Genomic DNA, 21,247 nt, shown 5'->3' on the forward strand with positions numbered 1-21,247 from the left:
AGCATTTGCAGAATCTCTCAGTTGGCCTCACACAAATGCATCACCAAGGTGACTGATGCCATCTTTCACAAGTCAGCCACTTATGCACACTTTGTCACTGAAGAAGCCAGTGTTACTGAGCGGTCGCTTGGCTTTGCAGCTCTGGCTCGATTCCCACCAGTGCAGTGCCTCATCGACTGCACACGAGGCCATCATGGCACCCCCCACATCACCCAGGAGTGCTTGTGAACCGGAAGGGTTTCCATTCCCTCAACGTGCAGCTCGGCTGTAACCATAAAATGGTCATCATGCACATGTGCGCCAGGTGCTGAAGATGCGCTTCAGATGCCTTGACAAATCTGGAGAAGCTCTTCAGTACGCACCAGCCAGGGTCTCCAGAATCATCGCCATATGCTGCGTGCTGCATAACATAGCGTAGCAGCGAGGACTGGAGCTGCAGGAGGAGCAAGGTGCAGAGGGCACAGCCTTTTTGAAGCTGGAGGAGAAGGGGGAACAAGTGGAACACAAGAAGGAACTGGAACCGGAGGTGGAGATGGCATCAGCAACGATGCACACTGCTGCCTGGGAGGCCCTGGATGGCATCATAAGAACATAAGAAATAGGAGCAGGAGTAGGCCAGTGTTAATGGCCTGATTTAGTTAAGTTGCACAAGTGCACCCATCTGGCTGCCATATGCTGTACTAACTCTCACCTCCCCTCTCCCTCACCCAACCAACACCAAACAAAGCAGCCCAAAAATGACCAAACCATCCCTGTCAAACAAAAACACATTGCTCAAGGTCAAGTAATGTCTCACCATTCACTCCAAGTGACAAGGCGACTTCCCAGGCAGTAGGCAAATATGGACAAGATGGGAAAGTGGTGCAAAGAAATAAATTTATTTGCATCATAAATAAAACTGAAACATTTTGGTAAACACCCATGTGCATATCTTTGTGCATCTATAATTGTGTCTTTTTCGAGAGCTTCTATGAGATGCAAACCATGTGGCTTCAGCAGAGGTAGAGGCAGGATGCTTACTTCTCTGCAGTGTCTGCTTCGACACTTTTGGCGGACGTCCTCTGGGTTTTGGAACCTGTCAGGGCCCCGCCAAAGACTGCTCCTCCTGCAACTGTGCAGAGGCAGACTCAGCCTCAGGGATCCGAGGCAACATGTGGGGCTCTGAGTGAGGGGGAGGCACGGCGGAGAAGTGGAAGTGTTTTGAGCAGAGCCTCTGCTTCAGTGTCCCCTCTCACCATTATCCCTTTCATGGGCCACCCACACTTCCCTGCTAGCAAGGAGCTGGAGAGCATCTTGCTGCACATCAATGGGGCGATGAATGCCCAAGTCTATGTTGCTATCCCTTCGAGAGATGAGGTCAATAAGCGTCTGCAATCTGTTTTTCACAGCAAGCATGTGCTCATTTGACTGGCGCAATAGCTGCTCCATGCAGATGCCGATCCTTTCCTTGGAAAAGCACATTGTTGTTCACGTCTACGAGATGGTGCTGTTCCTGTTGGGGATGGACTCCTCCATGCTCTGTACAATCGCGCACACCGTGGCTTGAAAAGCTGCCAGCGCCTCACGCATTTGTTGCTGTTCCTCCATGATGAAGCTTTTTGTCGCCGGCCTCCCAAAGTTCAGCATCTGCACCCAGCTGAGCAGAACTTGGAGCGTCTAGTGCCATTCAGAGCGCACTCACCACTGCTGTCCCTGTCTCCATCATCTGCTCTTGCTCACTTGGCAACTGTGAGACACCAGGTGTTAATATTACTCTATGTCTTGCAGGACCCACCAACATGCGCATATCTGCAATTGTGCTGGGTGCGCATGGGTCTGATGCACCCTCAGAGAATGGAGCTTCCTCTGAGGAGTTGCCTTCCTCCTCCAGCTGGCACTCGATGGACCAGTGGGAGAGTAAAGACACGAAGACATGAATGTGTAACTTACCATTATGCGCATGATGATATTTCACTGGGATATTGTTCATGTGGGATATTTATTTCTGTCACTAAGTTGCTGGGAGGTCACCCTCTCTCCCACCAACAGCTCTGCCATTCCACTTATTTTGAGCGCATCCTCCTCTGCTGGCGTCAAATTAGTGTATAATGGAGGGTCATCTCTGGTTCTCTCTCTCTCCCTCCTGTTCTGTGCTCTCTTCTCCTGCAAGGAGGGAAAGCAGAAAACTGAGTGAGAGTGATGGAATGAATGCAAGGGATGAAAGGGCTACATCTGTAGAAGATAACTATGAGGGAGTGGCATGACATTGCGAAATGGCCTCCTTCGGTGGTGTTACTTTGTAGGATTGCATTAGGGCGGTGGTTAGTCATATGGGGATATGAGTAGGTGCATAGACAGTGAGGGATGGGTGCACCTGCAAACTAGGTTGGTGTGAGGAGTGACGTGCAGGAGTAGGCTGGGGAAGGCAGAGTGATGGGTTTGGGGTGACACGCACATCAGGATGTAATTGAATGTGGCATTGTACTCACCTTTCCTGACCTCACGAGATCATGAAATCTCTTGCGGCACTGTATCTAGGAGCAACTGACAACACCCTTGCTGCTCACTTCTTGTGCGATCTCCAGCCCTGCCCTCTTGGTTTCACTGGCTGGTCTTTTCCTGTTGCTACCAGGGAATAGGGCCTTTCTCCGTGTTCTAACTCCCTGGATCAGGACTTCCAGGGAGGTATCCGAGAATCTGGGCGCTGCCTTCAGGTGCTGTGACTCCATCCTTTCTTGCACCCTCACAAAAGCCGTCGATATATAACAATAGCCACACCTCCCAACCATTTGTAAGTCTCTTCCAACAACCTTCAACCGTGATGTGCGCAAGGCTCCTTTAAATATCTGAGCTGAAATTGAGTCAACAGTGACATCAGCAGACCCGCTCCATTTAATTGGCTTGGAAACTCCCACGAGTGTTTCAATTGATTCAATTCAGTTAAACGCGCAGTGTAGAAAGCGCTGTTGAAAACTTCAGGGTGGCGATCCGTTCCGAGGCCCGCATGCACCCATCCTGACTCAAAGGTGAAAATTCTAGCCATTAACTCTGTTTCTCTCTCCACAAATGCTGCCTGACCTGCTGAGTGTTTCCAGTATTTTGTTTTTATTCCAATAATTATTGTTGGAGCAACAAACAGATTTGCAGCAGGAACACAATGATATCAAACTGAAGAGGCTAAGATTATCAAAAATAATTATATTTTCACATCCATCCCCTCCTCAAACTATCCCCCTTAGTCAATCCACCTTTTAAATAGCCAAACTACCATTAATTTTATTCCTTAACCAAACTTCTAGGAAACATGCTCATACATTGTAAGAGGAATGTCAATTTACGAAAGGGGAAACAATATTCCCTGCAAGCATCCCCCCGCCCCTCAAAAAAAAGCTACCTGGCTGATTGCAAAGTCATCTCTTGGGGAATTTCCAAGAGTGAATGCTAATTCAGACTGAGGTTTTCATTCAACTCCTGGAGTGCAGTGTATCAACATTTACCATTATCAAGCTCAGCCAAATTAAACTCCTACATTAACCACGGTGACTACACTTCAAAAGTACTTCACTGGCTGTAAAGCATTTTAGGATGTCCTGACGTCGTGAAAGACTCGATATAAATGCAAGTCTTTCTTTGTTTAAAAGCTATTCCTATCTGTTCAGTTCTGCTTTATAAACAATAAAATATTCCCCTGAATCTCCCAGGGATTTATACAAACTGTTATGGGTAGAAAAGCATCTATACAAATTACCTGATTACATGAGTTACCAAAGGCCATGCGAAGAGAATATTTTATTTCGTACAATAGAATATTTGAACAGATTCAATAAAACAAATTCTTAACTATAATTTTTAACTTCAAGGTCCTTGAAACAATCAAAAATACTTCACTCAAAAATTATGCAGCAGCAAGACAGGCTGCTGATTTTTGAAAGAAGTCCCATGGAATGCTATGCAATGAGAAAGGGTTATTGTGCAATGAGAAAGGATTAATTAAGAGGCTTATAGTAAAGGAACTCGTAAAGATGAGTGACCATAATGATAGAATTTTATATTAAGTTTGAAAGTAATTTAGTTAAATCCAAAACTCGGGTCTTAAATCTAAATAAACTATGTAGATATGATGGGAGCGTTGGCTATGGTAGATTGGGAAACTACATTAAAAGGTATGAGACAGTAGACAAGTAATGGCGAGCATTTAAAGAATTAAGATAGAATTTACAACAAATATACATTCCAATAAAGCACAAAAACCCCACAGGAAAAGTGGTCCAACTGTGGCGAACAAGAGAAGTTAAAGGTAGTATTAGATTAAAGGAAGAGGCTTATAATGTTGCCAAAAAGAGCAGTAAGCCTGTGAATTGGGAAGATTTTAGAATTCAGCAAAGGAGGACCATGAAATTGATAAAGGGAAAATAGAATACGAGAGTAAACAAGCAGGAAACATAAAAAAAGAATGTAAAAGCTTCTATAGCTATGTAAAAAGGAAAAGATTAGCGAAAGTAAAAGTGGGTTCCTTACGGGCTGAGACAGGAGAAATTATAATGGGTTACAAGGAAATGGCAGTGAAATTAAACAAATACCTCCTGGAAATATTGGAGATCCAAGGGTCTAGTGGGAATGAGAAACTGAAAGAAATTAGTATTAGTAAAAAAAATAGTACTGGAAAGATTAATGGGACTAAGCACCGATAAATCCCATGGACCTCATGGCCGACAGCCTAGGGTTTTGAAAGAGGTGGCTATCGAGATAGTGGATGCATTGGTTGTCAGCTTCCAAAATTCCATAGATTCTAGAATGGTTCCCGCAGATGGGAAGGTAGCGAATGTAACCCCACTATTTAAGAAAGGAGAGAAAAAACAGGGAACTACAGACCAGTTAGCTTGACATAAGTAGGGAAAATGCTAGAATCTATTATTAAGGACGTGATAACAGAGCATTTAGAAAATAAGAATAGGATTGGGCAGTCAATACGGATTTATGAAAGGGAAATCTTGTTTGACGAATCTGTTCGCGTTTTTTGGAGGATGTAACTAGCAGAACAGATCATCATAGGCGGTCCCTCGAACGATGATGACTTGCTTCCACAAGAGTTCACAGATGTTTCAATGAAGGACTCAATGTTCCAGCCCTGAACTCCAGTTGAGGGAGTGGAAGATGCCTGTGCGTAAATTTTTTTAAACTTGTGGTAACCGTTGCACATCAGCCACCACACGGGCTTGACAGAACGAGGCCTTTATCGAGTGGCAAGGATTAACCAGTACGGCTGGAGACCTGCCCTGCTGCACGGACCTAGTGTGCACATATCGCAGTGTGGGCAGGTCCATGCTGCCCCTGGGCCCTCGGCTCCTCTGGGCCCCGTACCCTCATTCGCCGCACCTCCGCCACGATGTTCCAGGACCTGGTGCTCCAGCTCTATTTATAGCTCCGACCTGTGGTGGTGTTCTCACACAGGTCGGGGCAGTCCATGATAGATAGCAGAATAGATAAGGGTGAACCAGTGGATGTAGTGTATTTGGATTTTCAGAAGGCATTCGATAAGGTGCCACACAAGAGGTTATTAAACAAAATTAGGGCTCATGGAACTGGGGCGAATATACCAGCATGGATTGAGGATTGGTTAATGGACAGAAAACAGAGTAGGAATAAGCGGCTCATTTTTGGGTTGGCAAACTGCACCGCAAGGATCAGTGCTTGGGCTTCAGCTACTCACAATCTATATTAATGATTTGGATGAGGGGACCAAATTCAAGTTTGCTGATGATACAAAGCTCGATGGCAATGTAAGTTGTGAGGAGGATGCAAAGAGGCTTCAAGGGGATATAGACAGGCTAAGTGAGTGGGCAAGAACATGGCAAGTGGAAGATGATGTGGAGGAATGTGAAGTTATCCACTTTTGGAGGAAAAATAGAAAAGCAGTGTATTTTTTAAATGGTGAGAGATTGGGAATTCTTGGTGTTCTGTACACAAATCACTGAAAGTTAACATGCAAGTACAGCAAGCAATTAAGAAAGCAAATGGCATGTTGGCCTTTATTACAAGAAGATTTGAGTAAAAGAAAGACTTGCATTTATATAGCGCCTTTCACGACTGCCGGACATCTCAAAGCACTTTACAGCCAATGAAGTACTTTTGGAGTGCAGTCACTGTTGTAATGTGGGAAACATGGCAGCCAATTTGCACATAGCAAGCTCCCAAACAGCAATGTGATAATGACCAGATAATCTGTTTCTGTTATGTTGATTGAGGGATGAATATTGGCCAGGACACTAGGGATAAATCCCTTGCTCTTGTTTGAAATAGTACCATGGGACCTTTTACGTCCACCTGGGAGAGCAGACGGGGCCTCGTTTTAATGTCTCATCCTAAAGACGGCACCCTCTGACATTTCAGCACTCTCTCAGCACTGCACTGGAGTGTCAGCCTAGATTTATGTGAAGTCCCTGGAGTGGGACTTGAACCCACGACTTTCTGACTCGGAGACGAGTGTGCTACCCACTGAGCCACAGCTGACACTCAAGTACAAGTGTAAAGATGTCTTACTGCAATTATATAGGATCCTGGTGAGACCACACCTGGCGTATAATGTACAGTTTTCTTTACCTAAGGAAGGATATACTTGCCATAGAGGGAGTGCAACAAAGGTTTCCCAGACTGATTCCTGGGATGTGGGGGGATTGTCCTATGAGGAGAGATTGAGGAGACTAGACCTATATCCCCGAGAGTTCAGAAGAATATGCTCATTGAACCATATAAACTTCTTAGAGCTTGACAGGGTAGATACTGGGAGGATGTTTCCCCTGGCTGGGGAGTCGAGAATCAGGGGCCACAATCTCAAAATAAAGAGTTGGCCATTTAGGACTGAGATGAGGAGAAATTTCTTGACTTAGTGGGAGGTGAATCTTTGGAATTCTCTCTGCCACAGAGGGCCGTTGAGTATATTCAAGACACAGATCGGCAGATTCTTGGATATTAAGGGAATCAAGGGATATGGGGACAGTTCGGGAAAATGGAGTTGAGGTGGAAGATCAGCTATGATCTATTGAATGGCGGAGCAGGCTCAAGGGGCCGAATGGCCGACTCCTGCTCCTATTTCTGATGTTATGTTCTTATGTTATACAGGTATGGTGATCAAATCCAATGTACTACTGCTAAATTAGTAAACAAAAAAAATATTCAATGGCAGAAACTTGTCTTACCCCAGATTGATTATTTTGTGCTTGTGTCTGCTGATCCTCATTATTTGTATATTTTCTGGATCCATCATTTTGCAGCTGCTCTTTACTTTCTGTCCCTAATGTATGTTGTGCTTCCTTTGATCCACTGTTAGCAGCAGCATTTTCATCTTAAAAAAACACACATTTTTTAATACATTTGTTCTTTCATCGTTTCATATTTCACGCACCAAATTCTGACTAAGAATTTTCTTCTTTCTTGAGCACATGAACTCTCTCAACTCTGAAATCTTAAACTTTGATCTTAAACCAAAGACTGATGTATACATGGATACAAATGCTTTCATGGGCTGATAATAAAACAATTACAGCAATTCAAATCCAATTTGTGCAAACAATATTCAAAAACTGTGCTGTATATTGTTATTCTACTTGTTAATTTTTTTTTGCTGAGCATAATGTGTGATGGAAACATAGAAATTTACAGTGCAGGAGGCCATTCTGGCTCATCGTATCCATGCCGGCTGACAAAGAGCCGCAATGCCCTTGGTCAGCAGCCCTGAAGGTTACACACAAACCGATGAACAATGACAGAAAGGCAAAGAGCAGCCAGCCCAACCAGTCCGCCCCACACACCTGCGACATCCCTTATACTGAAACTTTCTACACTCCACCCCAACCGGAGCCATGTGATCTCCTGGAAGAGGCAAAAACCAGATAAAAACCCAGGCCAATGTAGGGAGAAAAGAATTTGGGAAAATTCCTCTCTGACCCATCCAGGTGATTGAAACTGGTCCAGGAGATCATGATGTTTCATGGCAGTTTTTAATGCTAAATTTACAGATGTGACACTGTTTTATGTGGCCTTGTTTTATTGCAATAAAACCATTCTCTTCAGAAGCAAGTGAATGTGTTTATGCCAATTGTGAGGAATTCTACCAGGTCTCAGCTAAGCCACAAAATTCAGCATTTCACAATAGTGGCATAATCCCCTTCAGAAGAAGAGAAAATGAACAATGTCCATCACACCATGCCAACATCCTGTTAGCTAATCATGAACAAGTAAGATCCCATCAGTACTGAATCACGAGTGAAAATTCAACATTCACAACCACAGAATGTTTTACTAACATACCTTGTCTTTTGGCACATGGTGATTCTGCAACAGATTGCAAACTGCTTTCTCCTAAATCTATGTTTTGAACAGGTCTAAGCATATGTCGCCCGCAACTGGAACAGATTAATTTAAAAAAGCAGAAATAAGAAACATTGGGAAGAATTATCAATCAATAAATGTATTTTCCCAATAATCTACAACTACCTAGTTTCCTTCATTCTGCACTAAACTCCAAGATTTACAAAACTGGCTGATCTTTCCTAACTGTTTGCTGACACATGATTTTCCATTAAAAACTGGGTTGGAAAACCAAACTAAATTCAATAGGTCGAGCTACTCAAAGCTGTTTCGTATTATGTTATAACCAACTAGCCTGGGAAATAGCAGAACTTATTGATGCTTTAAGAGAAAACAAGACTTGCATCTCAGGTCTGTAGGAAAATTACATCAGTGACTCAGAGTCAGATCTACAAAACCAAAATACCCTGCAATTGATCACGTGTCTAAATCATGTTTTGAAAGTTATACACTTCAGGTCTTCCTGGTCCCAAGAAATATTGTCTTCTGAAACTACACAATAAAAATTAAGATTTTTTTTAAAGAGTAATAATTATCAAGTTTTATATTACAATGGAATCTTTATCTCAGTTAACAAGTTAAGTATTCAATATTTATGGATGATCTGGAAAGAAGAATACTTCATATCATAAAACTTAAGAATTTTAGAATTCTCCCTCAGTATGATGTGCGCTTTAGAGGTAAAACCATGACTGCTTGTTTTGCGTAATTGTTTTATATTTTTATTGGGAATACGAGTGTAAAGTTTTCAAAACAATCTGCACAGGCTAGGACCTTTAAAGAAGCAACACATGCTTGAGAGATTTGACATCCCATTTCATTTCAACTACAACTAGAGGTTTCTAGTCAGCTTTGTTAGTGACATCTAGTGATCACACAAAAATACAATATTTTATAAACTGCCTTGTGGAACTTTAAAAGAAACTCAGTCTTTTATGAAAGGATTCGAATTCCACACATGGCTTTCAGTGCACACATTCAGTAATACATCGTGTACCTGCTGCAGAGAACAGTGCTTGACAGTCGAAATGATTGCTGAAAGTCTGGAGAACTAAGTGTGTATCCAATTGGTTTATGCAGAGTCACACTGGGTTTGGTCAGTATGTCAGCTGTATCAGGAAACTCTACCGGTGAGCGGTTAAAACTTGTCAATGCCCCAGGTCCATGAATTGGGGAATTCAAAGGACTGAGGCTAGGAGAAGTACCTGAAACAAAAGAAGGATTTATCAGTTTAATCAAAACCATATTATAATTTTTTTTTCTTTCAAACTTTTTAGTTTGTGGGAATGAAGCTATATGTATTTTATTCCAAATTATTTTTCATCTCTTTTCTCTTTTTTACTTGTACCATATGTCAATTGTAGTCAATAGAACAACCTATTTCTAGGCCTCGACCAATTAAAAGGGCAAGATGACATCTCTCCTAACAATTTTCCCTCCTTCTCCTGCAGTGGTGCGTGGCTTCCAATTGTTACTTCTCCAAGGTTGAAATCAATCTCAGTAGCGTGGGAGATTGCAGATGTAAATCCACATTTCAACACTGTGTGGCACCATGCACAGCTGCTTCAAAACATAGCTCAGGTTTATGACAATCAGAAATATTGTAGCCTTTTGGATTCTTTAACAGCCTAAACAAATTGCATTTAGTGGCACAGTATAAAACAACAATAGCAGGCTGTGTCATTTGTGATGGTGAATTTCTGGTGTCTTTTCATAATTTTAAAAGATCAACCATACACAAATGTGAAACAATAATTAGTTTCACCAGTCAGTAATTATATTTTCTTCATGTTCTAATTGTTTTGGATCATGTGCAGACCAAAAAAAATCAAATTATTTACAATCATTCCCAAACATTGCTCAAAGCTGCTAGCCATTAGCAAAAAACAACATTTTTTTACCAGGTGAGATCTTTACTATCTTTCAAAACATTCAATTAGCGATGGCAAAAAATAGATTTTCAGATATCAAAACATTACTTCCATCTGCAACAAAGACTTGGAGCCTCATCTTTTATATTTACATTTATAATTTTCAATTCGCTTCTTAAACAGAAGAAATGCGAGAAAGGTAAGTGCTAACACAGTGAACTTGAAATTGTTCCAAATGGAACAAAGACTGGACTTATAACAGCAAATAAAACCTTGAACAACACTCAAATGAAGGAAGCTGCTTGCCTTTGTGTGTATTTAACAGTTATTTCATTTTCCAAATGACACTTCTGTTTTTGAACATATAGGTAGTTTCTGGTAAGCGCCATTTTCAAAGAAAATCAAACAGCAAAAGAAAAAGCAAGAAAAACCCGATTCCAGAAAATGTTCCCATATATAACGTACATTTTTTCCAGATGTGTCATTCTTGTGTGTATTTTCCAATATAACAGTGCTGAAATCGAAGATCTGTTCAGCAATAATTTTTTGATATTTCACTCAAGTATCAGGCCCATTTTTCAATGCAAATTATGCACATTAAATTAGTGAAATTAGGGGAAACATTTGTTATTAAACTGAGAGCTAATCATTAAGGGACAAATGGTTTACAAACTGGGCACAGCCTGCTCTGACACAATTTTATTTAAAAGAATCCTCGAGTTAACAAGAACAACAATGTACATTTTAGAAAAGTTACTGAGGTGGCATATCAGTGTTTATAAATCATATGAATACAGTAAGTATATTTTCTCGTACGACTGTCTTCAAAAAGATTACGGTGCCTGATAAAATAAACCGATATTATGAAATTCAGTTAATTCAGTTAATAACCACAGAAGCAGTATAAACTTCATGAGATTGGAAAATTAGTTTTCATGGTCAGATGTGCAGGCAGCACCTCAACATAAATCTGCACTTCAAGCAGACAAGTGGGGAGAGGAAAAGAGAAAGGGAGAGAAAGGAATAAAATACTTTTTCAAACTACTGATTTTGAGGACAGTATTCTGCATGGTTCTTTGTTAAAGCATAAAACAAAACTTCACTGCTGCTTTGCAGAAGACTGAAATATAACACACATTCTTCCACCATAACAGAGGATCAGAGCTTGGGCCGCAGCTATTTACAACCTATATCAATGACTTAGATGAGGGGACTGAGTGTAATACATCCAAGTTTGTTTATGATACAAAGCTAGGTGTGAAGGCAAGTTGTAAGGAGGATACAAAGAGGCTGCAAAGGGACATTGACAGGTTAAGTGAGTGGGCAAGAACATTGCAGATGGAATACAATGTGGAGAAATGTGAAGTTATCCACTAGGATTGGAAAAATAGAAAAGCAGATTCTTATTTAAAGGATGAAAGATTGGGAAACGTTGGTATTCAGAGAGACCTAGGTGTCCTTGTACACGAATCACAGAACGTTAACGTGCAGGTGCAGCAAGCAATTAAGAAAGCAAATGGTAGGTTAGGCTTTATTCATCCGAAAACACGGCATCTGTTTCCACATGTATGCTAACGACACCCAGCTCTGCCTGACCACTTCTCTTGACCACCACCGCACCCACCCCCCCCCGCCACGGTTTCCAAATTGACGCACTGCTTGTCCGACATCAAGATGAGCAGAAATTTTCTCCAATTAAATGTTGTTAAGACTAAAGCCATTGTCTTCAGGCCCCACCACAAACTCCATTCACGAGCCACCAACTCCATCCCTCTCCCTTCCATTTATCAGAGCCTGAACCAGACTGTTCGCAATTTTGGTATCATATTTGACCCTGAAATGAGCATCCAACCACATAGCTGCGGCATAATTAAGACCAACTATTTCCATCTCTGCAACATTGCCCAGCTCCACTCCTGCCTCAACTCACCTGCTGCTGAAACAACTCGATTTCAAAATTCTCATCCTTGTTTTCAAATTCCTCCATGGTCTCACAGCTCCCTTTCTCTCTAATTTCCTTCATCTCCACAACTCCTCCGAGATGTCTGCGCTCCTCAAATTCTGCCCTCTTGAGCATTCCTGATTGTAATTGCTCAACCGTTGGTGGCCATACATTCAGCTGCCTAGGCCCTAACCTCTGGAACTCCCTCCTTAAACCTCTCTTTCCTCCTTTAATGATGCTTCTTAATACCTAACTCTTCAACCAAGCTTTTGGTCATCTGCCCTAATTTCTTGTGTGTAGATTCTTTCATCTTATAACACTCTTGTGAAGCGCCTTTGTTAAAGGTGCTACATAAATATAGCCGTATCAGCAGGCGGCCGTACATGCTGGAAAAAAGTGTCATTAAAGAGCGGATCTCACGTGGAATCACCCAGAAAGGAAGTGCCGTGGTTTTTTTTACGTCCATCTGAGAGAGAAGACGGGGCCTCGGATTAACATCTCATCCAAAAGATGGCACCACCAACAGAGAAAACAGGTGCAGGAGTAGGCCATTCGGCCCTTCGAGCCTGCTCCGCCATTCAACAACATCATGGCTGATCATTCCCTCAGTCCCCCTTTCCTGCTTTCTCTCCATACCCCTTGATCCCCTTAGCCATAAGGGCCATATCTAACTCACTCTTGAATACATCAAACGAACTGGCATCAACAACTCTCGACAGCAGGGAATTCCACAGGTTAACAACTCTGAGTGAAGAACTTTCTCCTCATCTCAGTCCTAAATGGCCTACCCCTTATCCTAAGACTATGTCCCCTGATGCTGGACTTCCCCAACATCGGGAACATTCCTCCCGCATCTAACCTGTCCAATCCCATTAGAATCTTATACGTTTCTATGAGATCCCCTCTCATCCTTCTAAACTCCAGTGAATAAAGGCCCAGTTGATCCAGCCTCTCCTCATATGTCAGTCCAGCCATCCCTGGAATCAGTCTGGTGAACCTTCGCTGCACTCCCTCAATAGCAAGAACGTCCTTCCTCAGATTAGGAGACCAAAACTGAACACAATATTCCAGGTGAGGCCTCACTAAGGCCCTGTACAACTGCAGTAAGACCTCCCTGCTCCTCGACTCAAATCCCCTAGCTATGAAGGCCAACATACCATTTGCCTTCTTTACCGCCTGCTGTACCTGCATGCCAACCTTCAATGACTGATGAACCATGACACACAGGTCTCATTGCACCTCCCTTTTTCCTAATCTGCCGCCATTCATATAATATTCTGCCTTCGTGTTTTTGCTCCCAAAATGGATAACCTCACATTTATCCACATTATACTGCATCTACCATGCATTTGCCCACTCACCTAACCTGTCCAAGTCACCCTGCAGCCTCTTAGAGTTCCCCTCACAGCTCACACCGCCACCCAGTTTAGAGTCATCTGCAAACTTGGAGATATTAGACCCAATTCCTTCATCTAAATCATGAATGTATATTGTAAAGAGCTGGGGTCCCAGCATTGAGCCCTGCGGCACTCCGCGAGTCACTGCCTGCCATTCTGAAAAGGACCCGTTTATCCCGACTCTCTGCTTCATGTCTGCCAATCAGTTCTCTATCCAAGTCAATATATTACCCCCAATACCATGCGCTTTGATTTTGCACACCAATCTCTTGTGCGGGACCTTGCCAAAAGCCTTCTGAAAGTCCAAAGGCACCACATCCACTGGTTCTCCCTTGTCCACTCTGCTAGTTACATCCTCAAAAAATTCCAGAAGATTCATCAAGCATGATTTTCCTTTCATAAATCCATGCTGACTTGGACCAATATCGTTACTGATTCCAACATTTTCCCCACTACTGATGTCAGGCTAACCGGTCTATAATTACCCATTTTCTCTCTCCCTCGCTTTTTAAAACGAGCTGTTACATTAGGACCCTCCAGTCCATAGGAACTGATCCAGGGTCGATAGACTGTTGGAAAATGATCACCAATGCATCCACTATTTCTAGGGCCACTTCTTTAAGTACTCTGGGATGCAGACTATCAGGCCCCGGGGATTTATCAGCCTTCAAATCCCATCAATTGCCCGAACACAAATTCCCACCTAATAAGGATATCCTTCAGTTCCTCCTTCTCACTCGACCCACTGCCCAGAGTACAATCGGAAGGTTATTTGTGTCTTCCTTCGTGAAGACAGAACCGAAGTATTTGTTCAATTGGTCTGCCATTTCTTTGTTCCCCATTATAAATTCACCTGAATCCGACTGCAAGGGACCTACATTTGTCTTCACTAATCTTTTTCTCTTCACATATTTATAGAAGCTTCTGCAGTCAGTTTTTATGTTCCCTGCAAGCTTCCTCTCGTACTTGATTTTCCCCCTCTTAATTCAACCCTTAGACTTCCTCTGTTGAATTCTAAATTTCTCCCAGTCCTCAGGATTGTTACTTTTTCTAGCCAATTAAAATGCCTCTTCCTTGGTTTTAACACTATCCTTAATTTCCATTGTTAGCCACGGTTGAGCCACCTTTCTCGTTATAATTTTACTCCAGACAGGGATGTACAATTGCTGAAGTTCATCCATGTGATCTTTAAATGTTTGCCATTGCTTATCCACCGTCAATCCTTTAAGTATCCTTTGCCAGTCTATTCTAGCCAATTCACGCCTCATACTGTCGAAGTTACCTTTCCTGAAGTTCAGGAACCTAGTTTCCGAATTGACTGTGTCACTCTGCAATGCAGCTCTCCCTCGGCCCAGCAGATTGAGCGGCCCCCGGCCTGCGAGCAGAAGGAGCATCGTGGCAGCATGCCATTCCAGGGAGCAGCATGTGCTGAAGCAGGAGAGCAACAGCAGTGAAGAGAGACGTCACCAAGGTCCAGGTCGGTGATTGGAGTGTGGGCAGGTACAGCAGGAGCGGCGAGGCCGGGGCAAAGGAGCGGCGAAAGAATGCAGAGGGACGTGATCAGGGCCCAGGGGAGGCATGAGTTCGGAGTCAGAGGCAGCGTAGGTGGGCCCACACTGCGATATGTGTGCATACGAGGTCCATGCAGCAGAGCTGTTCCCCAGTAGTCTTGGGTAATCCTTGCCACTGGACCAAGATCGTGCTCTGTCAAGCCCGTGTGGGGGATGGTGTGCAACGGTCACCACACGTTAAAAAAAATCCACGCAGATATTCTCCATCCTTCAGGATTTAGTTCGGGACCTGGAATATTAGGTCCTTCATTTAAAACACCGGTGAACTTTTTGACGTGGAAGCAAGTCATCCTCGATGTGCAAAATTAAGGCACATGGTATTCGGGGGTAATGTATTGGCGTGGATAGAGAACTGCTAGCAGACAGAAAGCAAAGAGTGGGAATAAACGGGTCCTTTTCAGAATGGCAGGCAGTGACTAGTGGGGTGCCGCATGGTTCAGTGCTGGGACCCCAGCTATTTACAATATACATTAATGATTTGGACGAAGGAATTGAATGTAATTTCTCCAAGTTTGCAGATGACATTAAGCTGTGTGGCAGTGTGAGGAGGATGCTCAGAGGCTGCAAGGTGACTTGGACAAGTTAGGTGAGTGGGCAAATGCATGGCAGATGTAGTATACTGTGGATAAATGTGAGGTTATCCACTTGTGGCAAAATCAGAAAGGCAAATTATTATCTGAATGGTGACAGATTAGTAAAAAGGGGAGGTGCAACGAGACTTGGGCCTCATGGTACATCAGTCATTGAAAGTCGGCATGCAGGTACAGCAGACAGTAAAGAAAGCAAATGGCATGTTGACCTTCACAGCGAGAGGATTTGAGTATCGGAGCAGGGAGGTCTTACTGCAGTTGTACAGGGCCTTGGTGAAGCCACACCTTGAGTAGTGTGTGCAGTGTTGGTCTCCTAATCTGAGGAAGGACATTCTTGCTATTGAGGGAGTGCAGCGAAGGTTCACCAGACTGATTCCCGGGATGGCAGGACTGACATATGAAGAAAGACTGGATCGACTCGGCTTATATTTAGAAGAATGAGAAAGGATCTCATAGAAGTATATAAAATTCTGATGGGATTGGACAGGTTAAATGCAGGAAGAATGTTCCCAATGTTGGGGAAGTCCAGAACCAGGGTTCACAGTCTAAGGATAAGGACCGAGATGAGGTGAAACTTTTTCACCCAGAGAATTGTGAACCTGTGGAATTCTCTACCACAGAAAATTGTTGAGTCCAGTTTGTTGGATATATTCAAAAGGGAGTTCGATGTGGCCCTTACGACAAAAGGCATCAAGAGGTATGGCGAGAAGGCAGGAGTGGGGTACTGAAGTTGCATGATCAAGCCATGATCATATTGAATGGTGGTGCAGACTCGAAGGGCCGAATGCCTACTCCTGCAACTATTTTCTATGTTTCTATGATTCGAGGGGCTGCCTATGATGATGATATAAATATAAGTTGCTGTTGTTGTTTATTACAAAAGGATTGGAGTACAAGAGTAAAGAAGTCTTATGCAATTATCAAATGAGGCCCAAGGGTTGCACTGAAGAACAAAATAGGGGCAACGGGGAAAATGACGGAGGCTCTGACCATCATTTTCCAATCCCCTCTGGCTACAGATGTGGTGCCGAGGGACTGGAGGACTTCTAACGTTGTACCATTGTTGAAAAAGGGAGAAAGGCATAGACTGAGTAACTACAGGTAAGTCAGCCTAACCTCGGTGATGGGCAAAGTATTGGAAACAATTCTGAGGGACAGTATTCATCATTATTTAGCAAGTCACAGATTAATCAAGGACAGTCGGCATGAATTTGTTAAGGAAAGGTCATATCTGACTAATTTGATTAAATTTTTTGAGGAGGTAATAAGGAGAATTGATGAGAATAGCACATTTGATGTAGTCTATATGGATTTCAGCAAGGCTTTTAACAAGGTCCACATGAAAGGTTGGTCAGAAAAGTAAAAGCTCATCGGATCCAAAGGAAAGTAGCAAGTTGAATCCAAACTTGGCTCAGTAGCAGGAAGCAAAAGGTAATTGTAGACCGGTAGTTTTGTGACTGGAAGGTTGTTTTCAGTCAGGTTCTGCAGGCCTCAGTACTCGGTCGCTTGCTTTTAGTGGTTTCTATCAATGATTTAGACTTCAATGCAGGGGCATATAATTTAGCAATTTGCAGATGATACAAAATTTTTCCGTGTGGTTGATAGTGAGGAAGAAAGCTGTAGACTACAGAAAGATATTAATGGACTGGTCAGGTGAACAGAAAAGCAGCAAGTGAGATTCAATCCAGAGAAAGTGAGGTTATGCATTTGGGGAGGGCTGACAAGGCAGGGGAATACACAATCAAAGGTGGAATACTGAGAAATGTAGAGGAACAATGAGACCTTGTCAACAGATCCCTGAAGATGGCAGGTAGATAAGGTGGTTCAGAAGGCATACAGGATACTTTCCTTTCTTAGCCAAGGCATGGAATATATGAGCAGGAAGGTTATGCTTGAACTATATGAAACACTCGTTCGGCCACAGCTAGAATACTGTGTACAGTTCTGGTCATCGATCAGGCTGGATAGCTCTTTCTTGGCCGGCAGAGAAAACAATAGGTCAAATGGATTCCTTCTGCGCTGTAATTTTCTATGATTATATAGGGCCTTGGTGGGACCACACCTGGAATAGTGTGTAGTTTTGGTCTCTTTATCGAAGGAAGGATATACTTGCCTTAGAGGGAGTGTAATGAAGGTTTACCAGACTGATTCCTGGGATTAGGGAATTGTCCTATGAGGAGAGATTGAGGAGACAAGGCCGATATTCCCTAGAGTTTAGAAGAATGAGAGGTGATCACATTGAAACATAATAAAATTCTTAGAGCTCGACAGGGTAGATGTTGGGAGAATTTTTCCCCGGCTGTGGAATCTAGAACCAGGGGTCAGTCTCAGAATAAGGGATTGGCCATTATGACTGTAGTCTATATGGATTTCAGCAAGGCTTTTAACAAGGTCCACATGAAAGGTTGGTCAGAAAAGTAAAAGCTCATCGGATCCAAAGGAAAGAGTGGAATTTTGGAATCCTCTACACCAGAAGGCTGTGGCTGCCCAGCTGTTGAGTATATACAAGAGAGATTGATAGAATGTTGGATATTAAGATAATCAAGGGATAGCGCAGGAAGGTGGAGTTGAGGTTGATGATCAGCTGAGATCTTACTGAATGACGAAGCAGGCTCGAAGGGCCGAATGGCAAAATCCCGCTCCTATTTCTTATGTTCTTATGAAAGCTAAGCTTAACACTGAAAAATAGGGAATATGGGAGGCTTGGTATTCCTGCAAGTAAATCACATGGTCTTTTCATCTTTGGATCCATGTACAGTCTAGATCCAGCGGCTTTTCCCTCTGCTGACTTCATTAAACATGATATGCATTCAGGCAGGTCACAACGCTGCCTACAGCACAAAACTGTCTCTAACTTAATATACTCACTCACAAGGCCACACTGATGACTGGTACTGAAAATGGAAAAAGTCACACTGTGCATTTGGAGTGATGTTCTGAGTTGAGTCCAAGACACATTTCTGGGACAGAAAAGAGGGAGATTGTGCAGTCCTGTCACCTATGCACTACTTGGCTTGGGACTGTTTGAAAGAGAAAGTGGTGCCTGAAATGAGAAATGATATCCCAGCAGTAATATCCTCCACCTTAATACATTAAAAAAAATAATTAAAAGAAAGTGGGAACTACATTCAAAGTATACTTTTGCGTTTCTTCAATAAATGTGTGTTAATCAGAGATGCAATGTGTTCAAGATTCTGTGCTGTTGAAAAAGGGATGTCAAGGGACATACAGGGTAAGATAAAGAAAAAAAGGAAGCTTATGACAAATACCAAGAATTCAATACTGCAGAAACTCAAGGGGAGTACAAGAAGTGCAGGGATGCAATTAAAAAAGATATCAGGAAAGCAAAGAGAGAGCATGAAAGAAAACCCAAAGATGTTTTAAAAATACATTAACAAGAGAATAACTAGAGAAAGAGTGGGGCCTATTAGAGATCACAAAGGAAATCTGTGTGCGGATGCAGAAGACGTGGATATGATTCTTAATCAATACTTAGCACCGGTTTTCACAAAAGGGAGGAGTGATGCAGACTTTGCAATGAAGGAGGGGGGAGTGTGAAATATTAGACGAGATAAAAAGAAAGGAAGTATTAAGGGGCTTAGCAGCTTTGAAAGTGGATAAATCCCCAGGTCCAGATGAAATATATCCCAGGCTGTTAAGAGAAGCAAAAGAGGAAATAGCAGAGACTCTAACCAACATTTTCCAATCCTCTCTGGCAACAAGTGTGGTGCCAGAGGACTGGAGGACTACTACTGTTGTACCTTTGTTTAAAAAGGGAGAAAGACCGAGTAATTATAGGCCAGTCAGCCTAACCTCAGTGGTGGGAACATTATTGGAAAAATTCCTGAGGGACAGGATAAATCTTTATTTGGAAAGACATGGATTAATCAAGGACAGTCAGCATGGATTTGTTAAGGGAAGGTCGTGTCTGACTAACTTGATTTGAATTTTTTGAGGAGGTAACCAGAAGGGTAAATGAGGGTAGTGCCTATGTAGTAGTGTATATGGATTTTAGCAAAGCTTTTGATAAGGTCCCACATGGCAGATTGTAAAAGCCCACAGGATCCAGGGCAAAGTGGCAAGTTGGATCCAAATTTGGCTCAGAGGCAGGAAGCAAAGAGTAATGGTTGATGGATGTTTTTGTGACTGGAAGGCTGTATCCGGTGGGGTTCCACAGGACTGTGCTGGGTCCCTTGCTGTAATATATATATATTTATCTATATATGTATAGATATATATATCAATGACTTGGACTTGAATGTTGGGGATATGATTAAGAAGTTTGCAGTTGACACTAAAATAGGCTGTGTGGTTGATAATGAAGAAGAAAGCTGCGGACTGATGTATTGGTCAGGTGGGCAGAACAGTGGCAAATGAATTCAATCTGGATAAGTGTGAGGTAATGCATTTGGGGAGGTCGAAAAAGGCAAGGGAATACACATTAAATGGTACGACACTGAAAAGTGCAGAGGAACAAAGGACCGTGGAGTCCAGGTCCACAGATCCATGAAGGTAGATAAGGTGGTTAAGGCAGCAAAAGGAATACATGCCTTTATTAGTCGCGGCATGGAATACAAGAGTAAGGACGTTATGCTTGAACTGTATAAAATCTGGTCGCCACATTACAGGAAAGATGTGATTGCACTGGAACAGGTGCAGAGGAGATTTACAAGAATGTTGCCTGGACTGGAGAATTTTGGCTATGAGGTAAGATTGGCGATGCTGGGTCTGTTTTCTTTGGAACAGAGGAGGCTGAGGGGTGACCTGATTGAGGTGTATAAAATTATGAGGGGCCCAGATAGAGTGGATAGAAAGGATCTGTTTCTCTTGGCAGAGGGGTCAACAACCAGGGTGCATAGATTTAAAGTAATTGGGGGGTGGTATAGAGGAAATATGAGGGGAAATGTCTTCAACCAGAGGGTGGTGGGGATCTGGAACTCACTGCCTGAACGGGTGGTAAAGGCAGAAAGCCTCACCACATTTAAAAAATACTTGGACGTGCACTTAAAGTGCTGTAACCTACAGGGCTACGGACCAAGAGCTGGAAAGTGGGATTTGGCTGGATAGCTCTTGGTTAGCCAGCACTGACACGATGGGCCGAAATGGCCTCCTTCCATGCTGTAAATTTCTATGATTCTGTGAATAAGACGACTTCAATAAATTGGAGAGAAGCCAAAAGGCCAGGAAGCTCCGTAATCACAGTGATGAGAAAACAAAATTGGACCACAGAAAGTATAAGAACAGAGGCAGCTGGAATCAAAATTGGGCTTTTAAGATTAAGACTGAGAAGCAGAACTCATATTAGACAAAACATCAAAGCTTTGCAGCCCATGGAACTAATGAAAGCTCAAAGCTCCAGTCTTTGTTACATTCGCATAATATGCATCTTTTCATTTGAAGTACTTGGAGCATTTTTCTTAAATTACAATCACTACTCAAAGAGAAAATAAACACCTGGCAGTTAGTGCACACAAAATAATGGATTGGTGGAAATGATTAAAAGGAAATAATTTGGTTAAATAATTCAGAT

General features: G+C 42.7%; 1 protein-coding gene across 14 annotated transcripts in view; it reads right to left on the bottom strand.

The window, feature by feature from the left end:
* Positions 1-21,247, bottom strand: part of pde3b (phosphodiesterase 3B) — a 442,736-nt gene that overhangs the window by 57,607 nt on the left and 363,882 nt on the right. For all 14 annotated transcript variants that reach the window (XR_011596648.1, XM_070899927.1, XM_070899935.1 and 11 more), the window contains 3 exons: positions 9,344-9,551; positions 8,287-8,381; positions 7,176-7,321 (listed from right to left, as the gene is read on the bottom strand). Coding sequence is in view for 13 of the 14 variants with exons in the window: in XM_070899927.1 (XP_070756028.1) it covers positions 7,176-7,321; positions 8,287-8,381; positions 9,344-9,551 (449 nt within the window). In the remaining variant the exon portion in view is untranslated. The remainder of the gene's footprint in view (positions 1-7,175; positions 7,322-8,286; positions 8,382-9,343; positions 9,552-21,247) is intronic.

The sequence above is a fragment of the Pristiophorus japonicus genome, chromosome 14 (genome assembly GCF_044704955.1).
Source record: "Pristiophorus japonicus isolate sPriJap1 chromosome 14, sPriJap1.hap1, whole genome shotgun sequence".
NCBI lineage: Eukaryota > Metazoa > Chordata > Chondrichthyes > Pristiophoridae > Pristiophorus > Pristiophorus japonicus.